An 18791-nucleotide genomic window follows, 5' to 3' on the forward strand; every position below is an offset into this window, starting at 1 on the left:
CAACAACACCTTATTGTTATTGTCTCACCCACCGAGGCGTAAACAGACTGACTCCACACTGAAAATTTAGAACTGACGAAGCCTTTTGGATGAAAGGTGAAATGTCTTCAACAAACAAGAACAGTCAAGTTGCCTTGACTCAACGTTGGTGGACAAAAGGTATGAAGGCACAAACGCAACGCGTCTCATCGCCTAAAGAACACCAGGGTTACTTTAAAAATGTATTCCGATACGGTTACTAGTTACCTTTACAATAAAATGCAGTCAGTAATGTCATCCAACTACCGCAATATTAAAGTCATGCAACTTGATTACATTAAATTCCTTTTGGATTTCTCCAATAGCATCCATCCGTCTTCCGTTCCGGTTATCCTCACTGGGGTCGCGGGCGTGCCGGAGCCTATCCCAGCAATCTTCGGGCGAGAGGCGGGGTACACCCTGAACTGGTCGCCAGCCAATCGCAGGGCACATAGAAACAAACAACCATTCGCGCACACATTCACACCTCAGGGCAATTTAAAGTCTTCAATCAACCTACCATGCATTTTTTTGGGGATGTAGGAGGAAACCGGAGTACCCGGAGAAAAGCCACGCAGGCACGGGGAGAACATGCAAACTCCACATAGGTGCCAATAGCAAATATGACAAAAGAAATTCAATATCAATAAGTGTCTTGTTCTCTAAATGTTAAATATGCATGTTTTTAAAATGCGGGAGCGGAAGGAACACGGACGAAGCACTATGCGTTCAAATCCAAAACCTAAGAACCTTGAGTCAGATGTGCTAACCACTTGTTCACCGTGCTGCGTAGCTTCATAACAAAGTTTTTAAAACCTATCCCCATGACTTAGGGCGTGTTGTATACTGAGTGAAATACAAAAAAAAACGAGGAGTAATTAAACTTATGAATGCAACCTTTGCGGTTAGCGGTATCAACCCTTCCCCTCGCTGAGACGCATGCGCGTGCACACACGCACACACACACACACACACACCTCCCACTTTATGATCCAATGATGCGCTGCTAACTCTGCAAAAGGTTGCGGCTCCAAATCAACAACCGGCCTCTCCCTGTTTTAAAATTGTAACCCTGAAAAATAATTCCAATTTTTAATGAATATTCCTGTAATCTAATTTTTTTCTATAACTGTAATGGAATACAGGTACCTTTTTTTTGTAATCTGATTACATAATCCACTTGCATGTATTCCATTACTCCCCAAACCTGCCCACAGTGAAGCATGGTGGTGGGAGCATCATGCTTTCTGGATGCCCCCTCCCGACCCCCCAGATGGAACTGGCACCTTAGTTAAAGTGAGGGAATTATGAACAGTTCCAAATACCCATCAGTGTTAAAACCCATCTGAACTTTATTCGGGTTTAATTGGAGGTACCTTAAATGGTGGCAGGTGTGTGCTGAATCCAATTTTACATGAGTTTGAATGTGATTGTTGAATTCTGAACACAGCCCCAGTAATAAGGGGTGTGCACACTTGTGTAACCTCAATATCTCAGTTGCTTATTTTTACTTTATTTGCTTTTTCCAATTGAGTTCAGGTTTTAGGTCAATGGCAGAAAATGATTTGAAACGATTCAACTTGGTCAATTTTTTTAAACTCACGAAAATGTAGCATTTGAACAGGGGTGTGTAAACTTGTTATACCCACTGTATTTAAGAGATACAAACAAGCATGACAACGAGGAAACAAGTGCACATTACTAACATTTTAGGAGAACTTTCTTACCAGAAGATGGCAATGTCTAACTATTTTAGCCACTACACTACTTCCTCATCCATTTATTAATACACCATAAAGTATTTGTGATGTTCACAACAATCCCAAATATTTGTTTTTAATAACATTTTTAGGGACGCAGAAGTTGGAGTTCTACGGTATAAATATTTGTATTTTATTCAAGTGTTTTGGTGACATCTGTATGAATAGACAAAAAAATCCCACATTCCAAAGTCTTCCCGGAAGAGACGAAGCTCTTATTGCTGGAACGGTGGGGGCCAACTCGGCTTGTTTTTATTATACCAAAACTATTGCTCAATTTGTGAAAATCACTGCACACTCCTCTTGCGGGTTCCCTTCACGCCATCATGCCTCTTTTCTTGTCAATCAGTAGCCAGCTTCCTGGAACAACAAACGAGCAGAAAAGCTCCCCTCCGACGAGAAACTTCTTCGCATCAGACATTAATCTCTGGGTTAACTCTGCAAGTGTGCTCTGCTTTTTCTTTGGCTTTCATTCAGTAGCTTTTTGGCGACACTTATTTCCTAAAGAAGGACTGGCCTCAACGATAAGTGTTAAGCGAAGACAATAATAAGTTTTGTGAAGTTAGCGGACGCGCATTGAAAGCAGTACGACAAGAGCTTGTCCCAAAAGCAGTTTTCAATCCCGTGCCAGCTGGAGCTGACGATCGCTGAGCCAGGAGTCGACGCTGCGAGCCGCAGAGATGAGCGGGAGCGAGCGAAGCTTGTGAGCCGGAAGAGAGGCCAAAGTCCAGTCGGTGCGGTCGACTGCTGACTTTAGCCACTATCTAGGTTAGGCAACGTTAGTAGAGTGTTTTACACACGCTTTTGTGACAGTAAAAACAATGCGCAAGTTCCCCTTCATCTGTCATCTGTCAAGCGCTTTTTTTTTTTTTAAACTGATTAATAATATAGATGTTAACTTATATTTTTACACTAGTGACAGTTAAAAATGTTATTTAAAACATTTCATCAAGGTTTTGCGATGGCAAAAGTTTGGATTAATTCACATTAGTTATGTTGGACGAAGTCTGAAAAAAAATTGGAACGTCAACCAAAGTCCTGGAATGGTTTGGTTGACCTGTTCCACTGGAGACTCTATTGAATATATTCGATTTTTTTAATTTATTTATTTATTTTTATTTAAACATTTGCAACCCACAAACATACTTCACAACATACTGTAGTTAGGCTTAAAACGATTCATATCTTGGCCAAATTTTGAAATGATATTCATTATTTTTATGCAGTATTTGAAAACGTATTGGACAATTTTGATGGAATGCAATCTTTTCCACTATTCTAAAGGATCCAGGTTATTTCTATGGAACATTCTAATTGAATATTCATTTAGAACACCACGTCTATATTGAAAAATATTATGAATATACAGTTTGTACAGTCTAGATACACAGTATATTAAAATCGAATTGGTATGTTAGTCATCACACCTTGTGTCAATGTCATTTCCAGTGAAGATACACCCATTCACTATACTATAATATAATTGCAAAAGTCATAATTCCGCCAGTGTACAGAAGGACAGGCCTCAGCAATAAGTGTCAAGAGAACACATTTTCATTTGTTGGTTATGATCAAATTCATAATAAACACCAGAGTGTGCAGAACTCACTCACAGTGGGTAAAATATGCTTAAAACTCTGTGCATATGATTGAGGCAACAAACATGCCCAGGCACAAAATCAGACGTCACATTTAAAAGTGTTCATCACATGGAATGCAAGTAGGGCAGCCTGCCCAGCTGGATCCCCTTCCTCAAAACTTTGACGGACCAGAAAAGGAGTTGGACTCCTCCTCCAGCTGTTTGCAAATCCACAAACTCTGTGTCATCTCCAGAAATCTCCAGCGGCAGCTCATCAGCCTTTTGTTGAGCATGTTCTGACTTTCTTATGTTGCCTCACTTTGGATCAAATTTGAACAACAACAACAAAAGTTGACACATTGTAAGTCTGTGGATATTGTATTTTTTTCTTCTTCTTCTTCTTCTTCTTCTTCAAAAAGGTATATCAGCTCACACACTTCACAGTAAAGCTCCAGTATGCCTATCAGTTTACACCTCAAAGATAAAGAAGGAAAAAAAAACGTGACCGGACACTAAACAATGTGAACTCAATGAATCACATCTGATTTTCCCAGCATCTAGTTTTACCCTCATGAACTCTTTGTATGCAGTATCGGCTTCTTTTCAATGCAGTTGTCTAAATCCTGTTGGTAGATTGTCTTTCACAAAAGAGAGGCTCAAGCTGCATAGTCAAATAATTATACAAATCATTTATACTTACTGTTGTTTCACAGTCTTCTTCCCTGTATGCTTAGTGCGCAGTGGGCTGTTGCGGTATTTACAATTGTGCTAAGCGCTGAAGAGAATTCATGCCGAGCCGGAACAACCGCAGCTGCAAAGATATTTTATGCTGTACATTAGCGTTAGCTTTGTAGGAAACATCAAATGCATAGAATTATACACAAAAAGTTCATCCGGACACGTGACTTGAGTCCCAAGGGAGATTTAGTGTGATTTAAAATGTGATGCGCTCCAAACCTCATTTTGCATGTTGGAACTAAAATGTTGTTAAAGACCACAAAATAAATGGGCATAATTTGTAACATTGGCAAGATCCCAATAAAAGGCTCAGGATGAATGATTCATTTCCTTCACACGCACTCACACATGCACGCAAAATCACCCAATATGTCTCAATTGTTTAAGTTAATGCCGCAATAGTCCTCACACCATGGGTCTATGGCAGGGGTGTCCAAACTACTGCTCGGGGGCCATTTGCCGCCTGCTGTCCATTTTTTCTGCGGACTGCGGCATACTGTATACTAAAAATGAAATATGACATAATCCGCAATGCAAGTTCCATAAAAAAGTGTAGAGGTGGGCACCGTGAGAAGTGTGGGTGTCGAAAAAATGGGTGGTACACTTACTAATAAATTGGTTTTATACAGTAAACTGTAGAGCTCTTCCAGATATGCAAAGATGTAAATACACTATTTACAACTAAAATAGTAAAAAAATTACTCTTCATAACACTGAATAAAGATAACTCATTTTTGGTAGCAGAAATGTTTTCCTCCACTTGCCGCTCCGTGTCAAGGTCCAATTTGGGAACAAATCACATCAATGATCCCTCAAGTAACTGCTCTAAAAATGGTCAGCTTACTACAGATTGCTCTTTTTTTTCTTCTTTCAGTTTTTTGTTTCTGTCTTGTTTTGGTTCTAAATGGTCAGTAGGGCAGATCTATTCTCGTGGGATGCAGGGTAGCCAGCCACACCAAAGTCGTGAAAAATTCTAAACTATTTGCCTTATCATCTTAAACAGAAAGCGGTGACTCAGCAGTGTTTAAAACCCCCCCCAAAAAACTAGAATATGTAAACAATGTATAATTGCATGATTGATCGAACATAGCATGTTTAAAACAGGCTATTTTTAAACCCCCAAAGCTCGTTTAATACATTAAAGTCGAAGAATTTCCAAGTGGATCCTTTGATCTTTATGTATTTGAGTTTCTGTTTTCTGTCCCTCGAGCAAAACTGTTTGGACTCCACTGGTCTAATAATTTAGCCACAATTCAAAATTCTAACCCTGAGATAATAAATAAACAGTAATGGTGACTGTGTTGCAGATGATTTGCTGGCGCAGAATTTTGCACCCAGCTGTCAGAAGGTTTTCTGATCCAAAGGGATGTTTTTGGTTAAATGTGTAAGGTAAAGAAAAGTCATTTTCTGCTGTCTCTCTTTGCATGTATACAGATAATAAATGGTCTTTATCCCGAAAGGCCGAAAATGCTAATTATTAGTCAAAAGAAGTGCAATTCTCACACTGGGCTGACAATCATAACAAAACATTGCAGTTTGATTAGAAGCCACATGCAATGGCTGTGTGCAGCTCAAACGCTTGCTCCGCACAAACCACACCGATACACTGTACTATATTCTGCCGGCATGGGTTTAATCAATATTTTTATTTCATCATCAGTCCAGACATGTTGACACATGCAGAGGTAGAGGTCATGGTGGCACACGAGCAGGTAGAACATCTTACTAGCTGATTGTATATTTGAGCATAAATCACTGGTGTAGTCACTGGTACACGCGTGACTTTGGTGCGGGCAGTGTGGGTTCACTTCCCACTCAGTGGCGGTGCGGATGTGAGTGCGAATGGTTGTCCGTGTCTGTGTGTGCCCTGCGACTGACAGACGACCGAAATCAGCCGGGATAGGCTCCAGCGCCCCGCGACCCTAACCAGGATAAGCGGTGTTGAAAATGGATGGATAGATTTTAGCATAATAATTTGCGTTTTCAATATTTGGACAGTTTGTATTGTCTAATGTCCCCTCCCCAGTGCAGTTTCTGACATAGCAATCTGAATTTGTTATGAATGGTAAGCAAATTCTAAAACCTTAACAAAGATAAGGAATATGAAAAGTAGTACTATCAGGTGAACTTTTAAAAATTAAACCAAAATCAAATTGTGTCATATTTGCTATAGAAATGAAGAGGCAGAAGTAGATCGATAAATTATGGCAGGGGTGTCAAAGTCAATAAGTTTTTCCTTTTTTAAAATTCAAAACAAAATAAGTATGTTAGAATGTTTAGGTTTATGAAATTAAAAAATATATATATTTTACCTTATATTTCTGCAGCACAGTGGCTGACTGGTTAGCACGTCTGCCACACAGTTCCTCGGACCCAGGTTAAAAAAAAAACATGCATGCTAGGTTGATTGGAGACTTTAAATTACCCGTAGGTGTGAATGTGAGTGCGAATGGTCGTTTGTTATGTGTGCCCTGCGATTGTCTGGCGACCAGTTCAGGGTGTACCCCGCCTCTTGCACAGAGTCAGAGTCTGCGAATGTTGGATATCGTGTTTGTGTGCTTGTGTAATGCTGGCCCAAAATGGACGTCTGTGTGAATGCAACTCGGCATCCCTTAGCTGTCATCGTGTCGGGCTTCTTTAGACAGCAAGATACCTAAAAACTACCAGACTAAATTCTTAATGATTAATTAATCCATTATTATGCCCATTCTGAGTCACAAGCTTCATTAGAAATGACTGCGGCTTCCACAGTCGAAAGTCCCGACTGGTATTGAAATATTAATTCAAGCCTCTTATTTCCAAAAAAGGAAATTTGGATTATTTTAGCCAGACGGAAATGGCAATCCAGTCGTGCAATAATTAAGGCCAACTAGCAGACAAACATTACCCTGAATTCCCGTAATGCTGTTGAATTGAAATAAAGTGCTTTCAAACGATGAGCCATGTTTATGGGGCCGAGCCTCTGTGAGTCTCATGTTTATTATATTTAAGTGCCTATCTGCTGTAATGGGAAAGTTTTGGCTGAGGTCAACAGAAAGTTTCAGTGTGCATCATGTTCCCAAATGGGATGTCACAACCGTACGTACACGCGTGTTGATTATGCGTCGTGAAATGAAATTCATCTTGCAAAGGTGCTTTAAAACATCCACTGTAACTTAGGTAAACAATACTATGCCCTCTGCACACTACAAAATATTACAGGAGAGCATTAAAATGTGACTATTGTTGAATAACAGTACACAATACATCAGCTATAACAATATCAGTGAAATCATTATGTCCCAATAAAGTTAATCCCCTGCTCCATTTAAATTCATGAGACATTCACATTTACTTCCTCTATCATTTTTTTCCCACATGCGATAAGGAAATAACAAACATTTCTCTTCCTTTTTTTTTTTTACCCTCTGTCTTACGTATATTCTTTTGTCAATGAGTCAAAATGAAGGGTATGCGCCACAGCCAAGCACAAAGCATTTCGAAGGTTGCGCCATACTTCCTGTTGCAGCGTAACTGATGATTTTGATGACCGCCAGCTTGACGCGTCTCAGCTTGCTGTGTTTGCGTCACAGCATGCTTGTCATGACCTCTGTCATGTACAGGTAATACAATTACTGCATTCGTTGAACTTGAGAGGAGGCTTTTACTTTTTTTACTTTTTTTTTTTTTTTTGACTCGCCCAGCCATCGTTATCAGTCGTCACATTTTATCATTTGTCTATTCTCACATTTTAGTGCACTTATTAGTAAGTGCCGCTTCATCATATTATTCAGTGATGATTTTTATTTTTATTTAACTTTATTGCCAATATTTGCAATCAAGTTGAATTACAATGAAATGTATCACTTCAAATAATATGATGGTGCATTCAAAATCTTTTTTTGTTGTTGTTTCCATAGCTCTTCAGCTGTTGCGTCACAAATGTTCCCTTACTCACCAACGTAAAGTGGATACATTTTCATGTTAAAAAGAATTATGTTAACACAAAGAGTTTCAATGAAGATTTAAATTGAATTTAACCCGTTAAGGACAATTCATTGAAATGTACTTTTGTGACATTTCAAAAATATATCATTATCCTAAATTCTATTCTATTCCATGTGTGCGCAATGGGTTCCTTTTAACCCCAATATAAGGAACATTTCAGTCAAACAGCAAAGGCTGAACACAATCTTAGTGCATGCTGGTCGAGTTCAATAAAAAAAAAAACTGATTTAAAAATAAATGGAAATATTTGAAATTGTTGGGTGTTTTGACAAAATTCCCCTGGTCGACTATGGGAGAATTTACAATGAATTATAACCATTTAACTTAAATGAAAAACATATTTGAGATAGTAAAATCTATCTGAATGTTCTGAACTTCTGTTTCCATGTGCCACTGTGTGCAGAAAAATGCGTCGCTATCATTAATCCTCTACAAGATTTTTTTTAGGTAATATTTTAACATTCTTGACTGTCATATGACAGCAGAACTAAGTTAACCACTGGTATTATTCAAATGTAAAGTATCTTTTTCTCCACTACTTTCTTTTTCTACTCGTAACACCCCTTGTTGTGGCTAGTTGTTCTTTTGGAAAAAGCGTAACAAGTATGCCCCCAAAAGCCAAAGAAAAAGCAAAGCACAGTTAATCCTTGGAGGTTCACTGAGATGGGTGACTTTAACAGTTTAGTTTTTCTTGAAATTGTTTGTCAATTTCTGAATTGTGTGACTTAAGGGGTGTTCACCCTCAGAGGTTTGCCTGTATGTGGTACTTGCACAGTAAAGGGAGTCATGTATTACATTTATATTTTATGGTGTTTTTTTTTTTTGGTGGTAAAGAAACTATAATACTGAATTTGATGCCTGAATCTCGTTCCAAAGAAAGTGTGACAACGGTGACAAAAGACTGGAAATGTTACACGGGGCTCAAATAACACCGGTTTTAAAGTCTCTGCAGGTAAACAGGTGAATTACTAACTGGGATTATGGGTTGTTGTTGTTTTTGTTGTCTTTGACAAGCAAGCAAAGGGAGACGTCCATCTATTTGTATTTGTAGCGTATTCATGCGAGTCGACTGTGTATTTTTTAGGAGGAATATGTCATCATGACTGACTTTACCTGATGACCATTTGCTTTTGCATATCAAGCACATCTTTAATCATGTGTCACCTGTGAATCAAATCATGCCAAACATTCCGATCACATATGCCGCTGGATGACACAATTCTAGTCGTGTTTTCCAAATGATAATTTTTTATCAGTGACAAATACTGATCCATGAGTGTGCCACATGCAGATCACCTGTCAGTGAAATTACCTTCCACGCTCCCCCCCTTTGTGAATTCCCACTCGGCTGCCAACAACCCCAGTTTGCGCAATCAGCATGTGAGCCAACTCACGCGAGGCTCTATAAAAGGAGGAAGTCTCCTCTTCGGCACTACATTCGAACAGCAGAGAGCTCAAAAGCGACTGAGAAAAGTAGTGAGACGGAAGGACGGCAAGTCAACAAACCGCATTGTCACTTCTTCAGCGAGCTTTTTGAACGGCAACTTCTTCTTTTTAAAAAAAAAAAAGTTTGATCCATTGTAGAATTTGAGAAGGACAAAATGATGAGCAAAGTGATCCTCAGTGCTTTGGTGGTCCTAATGGCTTCTGTGGCCATCAGTGAAGGTACGCTTACGTTGTTATTGTATCATGCAGCTGTGAAATTGTTGTTATTGCATATTTTCGACTCGTCACTGCACGCAGACGTGTCGTGGGCGCGCATCTGAAATGTTTCACTGAACCACATTCTCCGCTGTTTCCTCGCAGGAATGGCTCTGAGAAGCTTGGGAGTGGAGCTGCACTGCCGCTGCATCCAGACGGAGAGCAGACCCATCGGCCGCCACATCGAGAAGGTGGAGCTGATTCCCGCCAACTCCCACTGCGAGGAGACCGAGATCATGTAAGAGCTTTTTTTCCCCCCAGTTCAGTACGCGGACTGACCTTTTCAAGATGGAACGGCCTTGTCGGGCGTCATCGTCGAGCCAAGTGTGCTTGTTCTGAAAGCGCCTCTGTTCCTTGCTTGCAGTGCTACACTTAAAAAGACCGGCCAGGAGGTGTGCCTCGACCCCCATGCTCGCTGGGTGACGAGAGTCATTGAGAGGATCATTGAGAAGTAAGTTTATGTCTATTCAACTACTTTCACACCATGCATCACATAGGCATACATTACACCCGCATAATCTGATGCGATCCAATTTAAGAGGGTCGTGAAAAATGTCGTCTTCACAAAGTTCAAACTAAAAGACACACTCGGAACGCATTGCATTGCACATGTGTACCTCGTAATGAACTGTCCAGTCAGTGTCAACTGAATCCAAAATTAAAACGAGCATGTCCTCCTCTCTTTCCAGCAGCAAAAGACGCTGAGCGGCCGTGCAAAGGGGGACGAATTCTCCACGAGCTGCTTTCACAAAAACTTGAACAAGTACCCAAAAGTGTTCATTTGATCAAGGACTCGCCTTCTTTGAAAACAGAGGAGAACAGCTTACTTGAAAACTGTATGAAGCTGTCGACAGGCAAAATTGTTTGTATCAAACGTTATTTATTTTCCAGTACGCACTTGTTTGATCATTCACGCTGTCTGCCTTTTCACTCCAGCTGAGCGGCTATCAACTGTTACTATTGTTATTGCTTTAACTTATGCTCAATATATTTATTGTATTTATGAAGTTTTTATCCATCTGAATGCAATTGTTGTATTTTTTTCCCCAACACCTTGTCAATGAATAAAACAATGAAGTCAAACTATATGCTTTTTTTGTAATCTGTCATGTTATATGCAATTAGTGCAAAAATATATTTGAGAAGATGACCCGATAATGTCCATTCATTGGCCACAACAACATTTGTAGGAAATAGATGGGTGGATGGACCCCTAAAGAATAAATTCATCTACATTCATCTTTTATTGCAAATGTTTTCTCCCAGGCACGCACAATAGAATCATTTCATTTAAGTTCAACCCAAGCTAATTACTATTTGTAAGCATGCGGTCAGCTCTGATGTAATCTGGATACTGCTCACATCTTGGGACACGTCAGCGTTGTATCCGGGGTTTGATACGATATGCTGTGATGTATTGATATGGCAAGGGACCCAATTTGTTCTTTGACGCTGAAGTCAAAATGGACAGCAGACGTCTCACTTTAAGGCAGTATACAGTCACCCTGTCATTTCTTCTCATCGATCAATAAAGAAAGGTCAATAAAAGGCGTTGCGAGAGTTTTCGCCGCATGTACGTAGCCACACTTCTTCTTTTCCTTTGGGCTTGTCCCGTTAGGGGTCACCACAGCGCGTCATCCTTTTCCATGTAAGCCTATCTCCTGCATCCTCCTCTCGAACACCAACTGCCGTCATGTCGTCACTCACGACATCCAACAACCTTCTCTTTGGTCTTCCTCTAGCTCTCTTGCCTGGCAGCTCCATCTTCATCGTCCTTCGACCAATATACTCACTATTTCTCCTCTGGACGTGTCCAAACCATCCAAGTCTGCTCTCTCTAACTTTGTCTCCAAAACATCGAACCTTGGCTGTCCCTCTGATGACCTCATTTCTAATTTTATCCAACCTGGCCACTCCGAGAGCAAACCTCAACATCTTCATTTCCGCCACCTCCAGCTCTGCTTCCTGTTGTCTCTTCAGTGCCACTGCCTCTAATCCGTACATCATGGCCGGCCTCACCACTGTTTTATAAACTTTGCCCTTCATCCTAGCAGAAACTCTTCTGTCACACAACACACCTGACACCTTCCTCCACCCGTTCCAACCTGCTTGGACCCGTTTCTTCACTTCCTGACCACACTCACCATTGCTCTGGACGGTTGACCCCAAGTATTTCAAGTCCTCCACCCTTGCTATCTCTTCTCCCTGTAGCCTCACTCTTCCCCCACCAGCCCTCTCATTCATGCACATATATTCTGTTTTACTTCGGCAAATCTTCATTCCTCTTCTTTCCAGTGCATGCCTCCATCTTTCTAACTGTTCCTCCAGCTGCTCCCTGCTTTCACTGCAGATCACAATGTCATTGCAAACATCATGGTCCACGGGGATTCCAGTCTAACCTCATCTGTCAGCCTATCCATCACCACTGCAAAAAGGAAGGGGCTCAGGGCTGATCCCTGATGCAGTCCCACCTCCACCTTAAATTCTTCTGTCACACCTACAGCACACCTCACCGCTGTTCTGCTGCCCTCGTACATGTCCTGTATTATTCTAACATATTTCTCTGCCACTCCAGACTTCCGCATGCAGTACCACAGTTCCTCTCTGGGTACTCTGTCATAGGCTTTCTCCAGATCTACAAAGACACAATGTAGTGTCTGACCTTCTCCGTACCTTTCTATCAACATCCTCAAGGCAAATAATGCATCTGTGGTACTCTGTCTGGGCATGAAACCATACTGTTGCTCGCAAATACTCACTTCTGTCCTGAGTCTAGCTTCCACTACTCTTTCCCATAACTTCATTGTGTGGCTCATCAACTTTATTCCTCTATTGTTGCCACAGCTCTGCACATCACATTTGTTCTTAAAAATGGGCACCAGTACACTTTTCCTCCATTCCTCAGGCATCTTCTCACGCGCTAGAATTCTATTGAACAAGCTGGTGAAAAACTCCACAGCCACCTCTCCTAGATGCTTCCGTACCTCCACAGGAATGTCATCAGGACCAACTGCCTTTCCATTTTTCATCCTCTTTAATGCCTTTCTAACTTCCCCCTTACTAATCATTGCCACTTCCTGGTCCACCACACTTGCCTCTTCTACTCTCCCTTCTCTCTCATTTTCCTCATTCATTAACTCCTTGAAGTATTCTTTCCTTCTAGCTAGCACACTGCTGGCACCAGTCAACATATTTCCATCTCTATCCTTAATCACCCTAACCTGCTGCACATCCTTCCCATCTCTATCCCTCTGTCTGCCCAGCCTGTATAGATCATTTTCTCCTTCTTTAGTGTCCAACCTGCCATACATGTCATCATATGCCTCTTGTTTGGCCTTTGCCACCTCTACCTTTGCCCTGTGTCGCATCTCAATGTATTCCTTTCGCCTCTCCTCGGTCCTCTCAGTGTCCCACTTCTTCTTAGCTAACCTTTTTCCTTGTATGATTTCCTGTACTGTGAGGTTCCACCGCCAAGTCTCCTTCTCTTCTTTCCTGCCAGAAGATACACCAAGTACTCTCCTGCCTGCCTCTCTGATCACCTTGGCTGCAGTGGTCCAGTCTTCTGGAAGCTCCTCCTGTCTCACCTCTTCTCGAAAAGCTGCACAACACTCGTCCTGTCTCAGCTTCCACCACATGGTTCTCTGCTCTGCCTTTGTCTTCCTAATCTTCCTCCCCACAACCAGAGTCATCTTACACACCACCATCCTATGATGTCTAGCCACACTCTCCCCTACCACTACCTTACAGTTGGAAAACCTCCTTCAGATTACATCATCTTCACAAGATGTAATCCACCTGCGTGCTTCTACCGCCGCTCTTGTAGGTCACCGTATGTTCGTGCCTCTTCTGGAAAAAGGTGTTCACTCCAGCCATTTGCATCCTTGTTGCGAAGTCTACCACCATCTGTCCCTCCAAGTTCCTTTCCTGGATGCCGTACTTACCCATCACTTCTTCATCAACCCTATTGCCTTCACCAACATGTCCATTACAATCTGCACCAATCACGACTCTCTCTCTGTCTGGGATGCTCAGAACTACTTCGTCTAGCTCCTTCCAGAATTTCTCTTTCACCTCTAGGTCACATCCTACCTGTGGGGCATAGCCACTTATCACATTACACGTAACACCCTCAATTTCAAGTTTCAGCCTCATCACTCGATCTGATACTCTTTTCACCTCCAAGACATTCTTAGCCAACGCTCCTTTTAAAATAACCCCGACTCCATTTCTCTTCCCATCTACACCATGGTAAAATAATTTCAACCCTGCCCCTAAACTTCTAGCCTTACTGCCTTTCCACCTGGTCTCCTGGACACACAATATATCAACCTTTCTCCTCATCATCATCATGTCAACCAACTCCCGAGATTTTCCTGTCATAGTCCCAACATTTAAAGTCCCCACATTCAGTTCTAGGCTCTGTGCTTTCCTCTTCTCTTTCTGCCAAAGAACCCGCTTTCCACCTCTTCTTCCTTTGACTTCGACTCACAGTAGCTGAATTTCCAACGGCGCCCCGCAGGTTGACGGCGCCGGTGGCGGACGTTGTTAACCCGGGCCACGACCGATCCGTTATGGAATTCTTTGGATGAACGCTCATATTTGTTTGCCAAGGTTTTAAGCCAGATGCCCTTCCTGACGCAACCCTCTGCATTTATCCGGGCTTGGGACCGGCTTACAGTTTGCACTGACTTGTGCCCCCCATAGGGCTGCATTATGTACGTAGCCACACATTTAACAAAAATCAAATCAAATCAAAAAGTCTGTGAGCCCGTTATTTTGAAGGGCAACGTTGTAAAATGACTTTCATATCCTATTAGACTGTTTTGGGATCACAGTTTGTGGCTTTCAGTCTTCACGGTTCGGGTCGCCATTGACTTTTGTTTTGAATATTTTCAGCAGGATTCGGCCTCGAAACACTGCGAATAGCGCGGTGGTACTAATCTAATACGCTAGGTAGCAGCCACCAGGCCATTGCTGCTCGGATCCAATGTGAATCGAGACGCTCCGTTTTTTTGCCACAATGCCGTGGCGTTACAAAGATGTTGCGCGTAGCCGCTAGAGGGCGCACTTGTAAAGTGCTGGATATTGGGAAGGCTGATCCAATGATAAAATAAATGGCGATGTATCAATCCGTTTATTTGTGGCATTTGAGCACTGCAATCAACAGCGTCTCTCATTCCCCCCTAAATTCGTTTTGGATCTCATGCACGATGCAACGGCTTGACGGGCGTCTGCTGTTAAGGTGATTTATTTGCGCGTGGGCCGAGAGCGCGCGTCCGTGCAGCCTGCGCACGCGCACGCGCCGTCACCAAAACGTGCTGCGTCCGCGACAAGTCGATGAGTAGCACATAGCACCGGAAGCACACTGGTCTAAAGTGGAACTGTTGCAGCGTAACTGATAACTTTGATGACCGCCAGCTTGATGCGTCTCAGCTTGCTGTGTTTGCGTCACAGCACGCTTGTCATGACCTTTCTCATGTACAGGTAATTACAATTACTGCATTCGTTGAACTTGAGAGGAGGCTTTTACTTTTTTTTTTTTTTTTTTTTTTTTTTAGTAAGTGCCGCTTCATCATATTATTCAGTGATGATTTTTATTTTGATTTATTGCCAATATTGGCAATAAAGTTGACTTACAATGAAATGTATCACTTCAAATAATATGATGGTGCATTCAAAATCTTTTTTTGTTGTTGTTTCCATAGCTCTTCAGCTGTTGCGTCACAAATGTTCCCTTACTCACCAACGTAAAGTGGATACATTTTCATGTTAAAAAGAATTATGTTAACACAAAGAGTTTCAATGAAGATTTAAATTTAATTTAACCTGTTAAGGACAATTCATTGAAATGTACTTTTGTGACATTTCAAAAATATATCATTGTCCTTAATGATATTCTATTCCATGTGTGCGCAATGAGTTCCATTTAACCCCAATATAAGGAACCTTTCAGTCAAACAGCAAAGGCTGAACACAATCTTAGTGCATGCTGGTCGAGTTCAATAAAAAAAAAAAAAAAAAAACAGATTTAAAAATAAATGAAAATATTTGAAATTGTTGGGTGTTTGACAAAATTCCCCTGGTCGACTATGGGAGAATTTACAATGAATTATAACCATTTAACTTAAACGAAAAACATATTTGAGATGGTAAAATCTATCTGAATGTTCTGAACTTCTGTTTCCATGTGCCACTGTGTGCAGAAAAATGCGTCGCCATCATTAATCCTCTACAAGATTTTTTTTTAGGCAATATTTTAACATTCTTGACTGTCATATGACAGCTGAACTAAGTTAACCACTGGTATTATTCAAATGTAAAGTATCTTTTTCTCCACTACTTTCTTTTTCTACTCGTAACACCCCTTGTTGTGGCTCGTTGTTCTTTTGGAATAAGTGTAACAAGTATGCCCCCAAAAAGCCAAAGAAAAAGCAAAGCACAGTTAATCCTATCGGAATCATCTTTATTTGCCAAGTATGTCCAAAACACACAAGGAATTTGTCTCCGGTAGTTGGAGCCGCTCTAGTACAACAGACAGTCAATTTACAGAACACTTTGGTGACATAAAGACATTGACAAAAAACAATTGTGCAAAAAGATGCAGAGTCCTCTTGCACTTAGAGCAGTTCGAATGACTAATATTGCAATAGTCCGGTGCAATGACCATTGTGCAAAGGGTGCTGAGACTTCAAGGAGTGTATGCGTTTTAAAGTGACGAGTCGTGCGATAATCTGGGACAATGTTGGTTGTGCAAATGTTACAGATACTCCTCAATCAGTGTGCAAATGGAGCAGATGCTACTCTGGCATGAGTGGCCAGTATATGCAAATAGTGCAGCATGGCGAGACAACTACAGTGAGTGCACGAGTAATACATAATTGGCCCCACAGAAATGTAACAACGAACTCAAGTCAAAAAATTGCCAGCTTGTTGTAATGGAATTGTAGGTCAGGTGTTTAAGAAGTTGATCGCAAGAGGGAAGAAGCTGTTGGAATGTCTACTAGTTCTAGTTTGCATTGATCGGTAGCGCCTACCTGAGGGAAGGAGCTGGAAGAGCTGGTGACCGGGGTGCGGAGGGTCCGAGAGGATTTTGCACGCCCTTGTCTTAGTTCTGGCAGCGTGCAATTCCTCAAGGGTGGGTAGGGGGGTACCGACAATCCTTTCAGCAGTTTTGATTGTCCGTTGCAGTTGGAGTTTGTCCTTTTTTGTAGCAGCACCAAACCAGACTGTGATGGAAGAACACAGGACTGATTCGATGACTGCTGTGTAGAACTGTCTCAGCAGCTCCGGTGGCAGGCTGTGCTTTCACAGAAGCCGCAGGAAGTACATCCTCTGCTGGGCCTTTTTGAGGACGGAGTTGATGTTGGTCGCCCACTTCAGGTCCTGAGAGATTGTAATTCCCAGGAACTTGTAGGTCTCGACGGTTGACACAAGGCAGCTGGACAACGTGAGGGGCAGCTAGGGCGAAGGATGACTCCTGAAGTCCACGATCATCTCTTCAGTCTTGAGCGTGTTCAGCTCCAGGTTGTGTCGGCCGCACCGCAGCTCCAGCTGCTCCGCTTCCTGTCGATATGCAGACTCGTCACCGTCCTTGATGAGGCCGATGACAGTGGTGTCATCTGCAAACTTCAGGAGTTTGACAGTCGGGTTCGCTGAGGTGCAGTCGTTCGTGTAGAGAGAGAAGAGCAGCGGAGAGAGGACACAACCTTGGGGCGCCCCAGTGCTGATGCTGCGTGTGGATGAGGTGGCCTCCCCCAGCCTGACCTGCTGTGTCCTGCCCATCAGAAAGCTGTAAATCCACTGGCACCAACACTTTTGTTGTTTGAAGATGCGTCTCACATCCTGTTCATGGATGGTTAACGCAGAAGTCAGAGGTGTGATTGTGGTCGCGGGTGCGGCCGGGTGGGTGTGTGGTGTGAAACTGTCCTTTTCAAATCTGCAGTAGAAGGTATTCAAGTCGTTGGCTAGTGTGCTATTGCTCTCAGCTTGGGGGGATCGTCGCTTGTAATTAGTCAGCGATTGGAATGCATGCCAGACTGATTTAGAGTCGTTTGCGCTAAACTGATTTTCCAACTTTGCTAAATAGTTCCTCTTTGCAATGTTAATTTCTTTAGTCAGCTGGTTTCTAGCTCGATTATACAGGGCCCTGTCCCCGCTCTGATATGCGTCCTCCTTAGCTTGACGAAGCTGCTTAAGTTTAGCAGTGAACCACGGCTTGTTGTTGTTGAATGTGCGAAATGATTTTGTTGGTACACAAACCTCTTCACAGAAACTGATATAGGATGTGACAGTGTTCGTATATTCATCCAGGCTGCCAGCTGAATTTTCAAAGACACTCCAGTCTGTGCCGTCAAATAGCTTTGAAGTTCCATCTTGGCTTCATTGGTCCACTTTTTCACTGTTTTCACTGTAGGCTTCGCGCATTTAAGTTCTTGCCTGTACGTCGGTATTAAGTGAATTAAGCAGGGCTGCACGAGGTATAGCACAGTATGCGTTTTTTACCGTAGTGTAGCAGTGGTCTAAAGTATTATTTTCCCTATGAGGTTCACTGAGATGGGTGACTTTAACAGTTTAGTTTTTCTTGAAATTGTTTGTCAATTTCTGAATTGTGTGACTTAAGGGGTGTTCACCCTCAGAGGTTTGCCTGTATGTGGTACTTGCACTGTAAAGGGAGTCATGTATTACATTTATATTTTATGGTGGTTTTTTTTTTTGGTGGTAAAGAAACTATAATACTGAATTTGATGCCTGAATCTCGTTCCAAAGAAAGTGTGACAAAAGACTGGAAATGTTACACGGGGCTCAAATAACACCGGTTTTAAAGTCTCTGCAGGTAAACAGGTGAATTACTAACTGGGATTATGGGTTGTTGTTGTTTTTGTTGTCTTTGACAAGCAAGCAAAGGGAGACGTCCATCTATTTGTATTTGTAGCGTATTCATGCGAGTCGACTGTGTATTTTTTAGGAGGAATATGTCATCATGACTGACTTTACCTGATGACCATTTG

The 18791-nt window shown here is 42.0% G+C and overlaps 1 protein-coding gene across 2 annotated transcripts; it reads left to right on the top strand.

The window, feature by feature from the left end:
- Positions 1-9501: 9501 nt before the first annotated feature.
- Positions 9502-10866, top strand: LOC133477042 (interleukin-8-like). 2 transcript variants are annotated; one of them, XM_061771291.1, is made up of 4 exons: positions 9502-9747; positions 9889-10021; positions 10148-10234; positions 10473-10866. In XM_061771291.1, the coding sequence occupies exons 1-4, from the start codon at positions 9684-9686 to the stop codon at positions 10486-10488; spliced, it is 300 nt and encodes a 99-aa protein (XP_061627275.1). In that variant the 5' UTR covers positions 9502-9683; the 3' UTR covers positions 10489-10866. The 2 variants fall into 2 exon arrangements, with proteins under 2 accessions (XP_061627275.1, XP_061627276.1); XM_061771292.1 differs by having other exon boundaries at positions 10476-10866.
- Positions 10867-18791: the final 7925 nt, after the last annotated feature.

Source organism: Phyllopteryx taeniolatus, chromosome 4, assembly GCF_024500385.1.
Source record: "Phyllopteryx taeniolatus isolate TA_2022b chromosome 4, UOR_Ptae_1.2, whole genome shotgun sequence".
Classification (NCBI taxonomy): Eukaryota; Metazoa; Chordata; class Actinopteri; order Syngnathiformes; family Syngnathidae; genus Phyllopteryx; species Phyllopteryx taeniolatus.

What these genes read in the sequence shown, in the direction of transcription:
- LOC133477042 (XM_061771291.1), top strand. Translation starts at nt 9,684, where the DNA reads ATGATGAGCAAAGTGATCCTCAGTGCTTTGGTGGTCCTAATGGCTTCT. An exon ending in TTCTGTGGCCATCAGTGAAG is followed by an intron (nt 9,748 to 9,888) that starts GTACGCTTACGT and finishes GTTTCCTCGCAG; the next exon opens with GAATGGCTCTGAGAAGCTTG. An exon ending in TGCGAGGAGACCGAGATCAT is followed by an intron (nt 10,022 to 10,147) that starts GTAAGAGCTTTT and finishes CCTTGCTTGCAG; the next exon opens with TGCTACACTTAAAAAGACCG.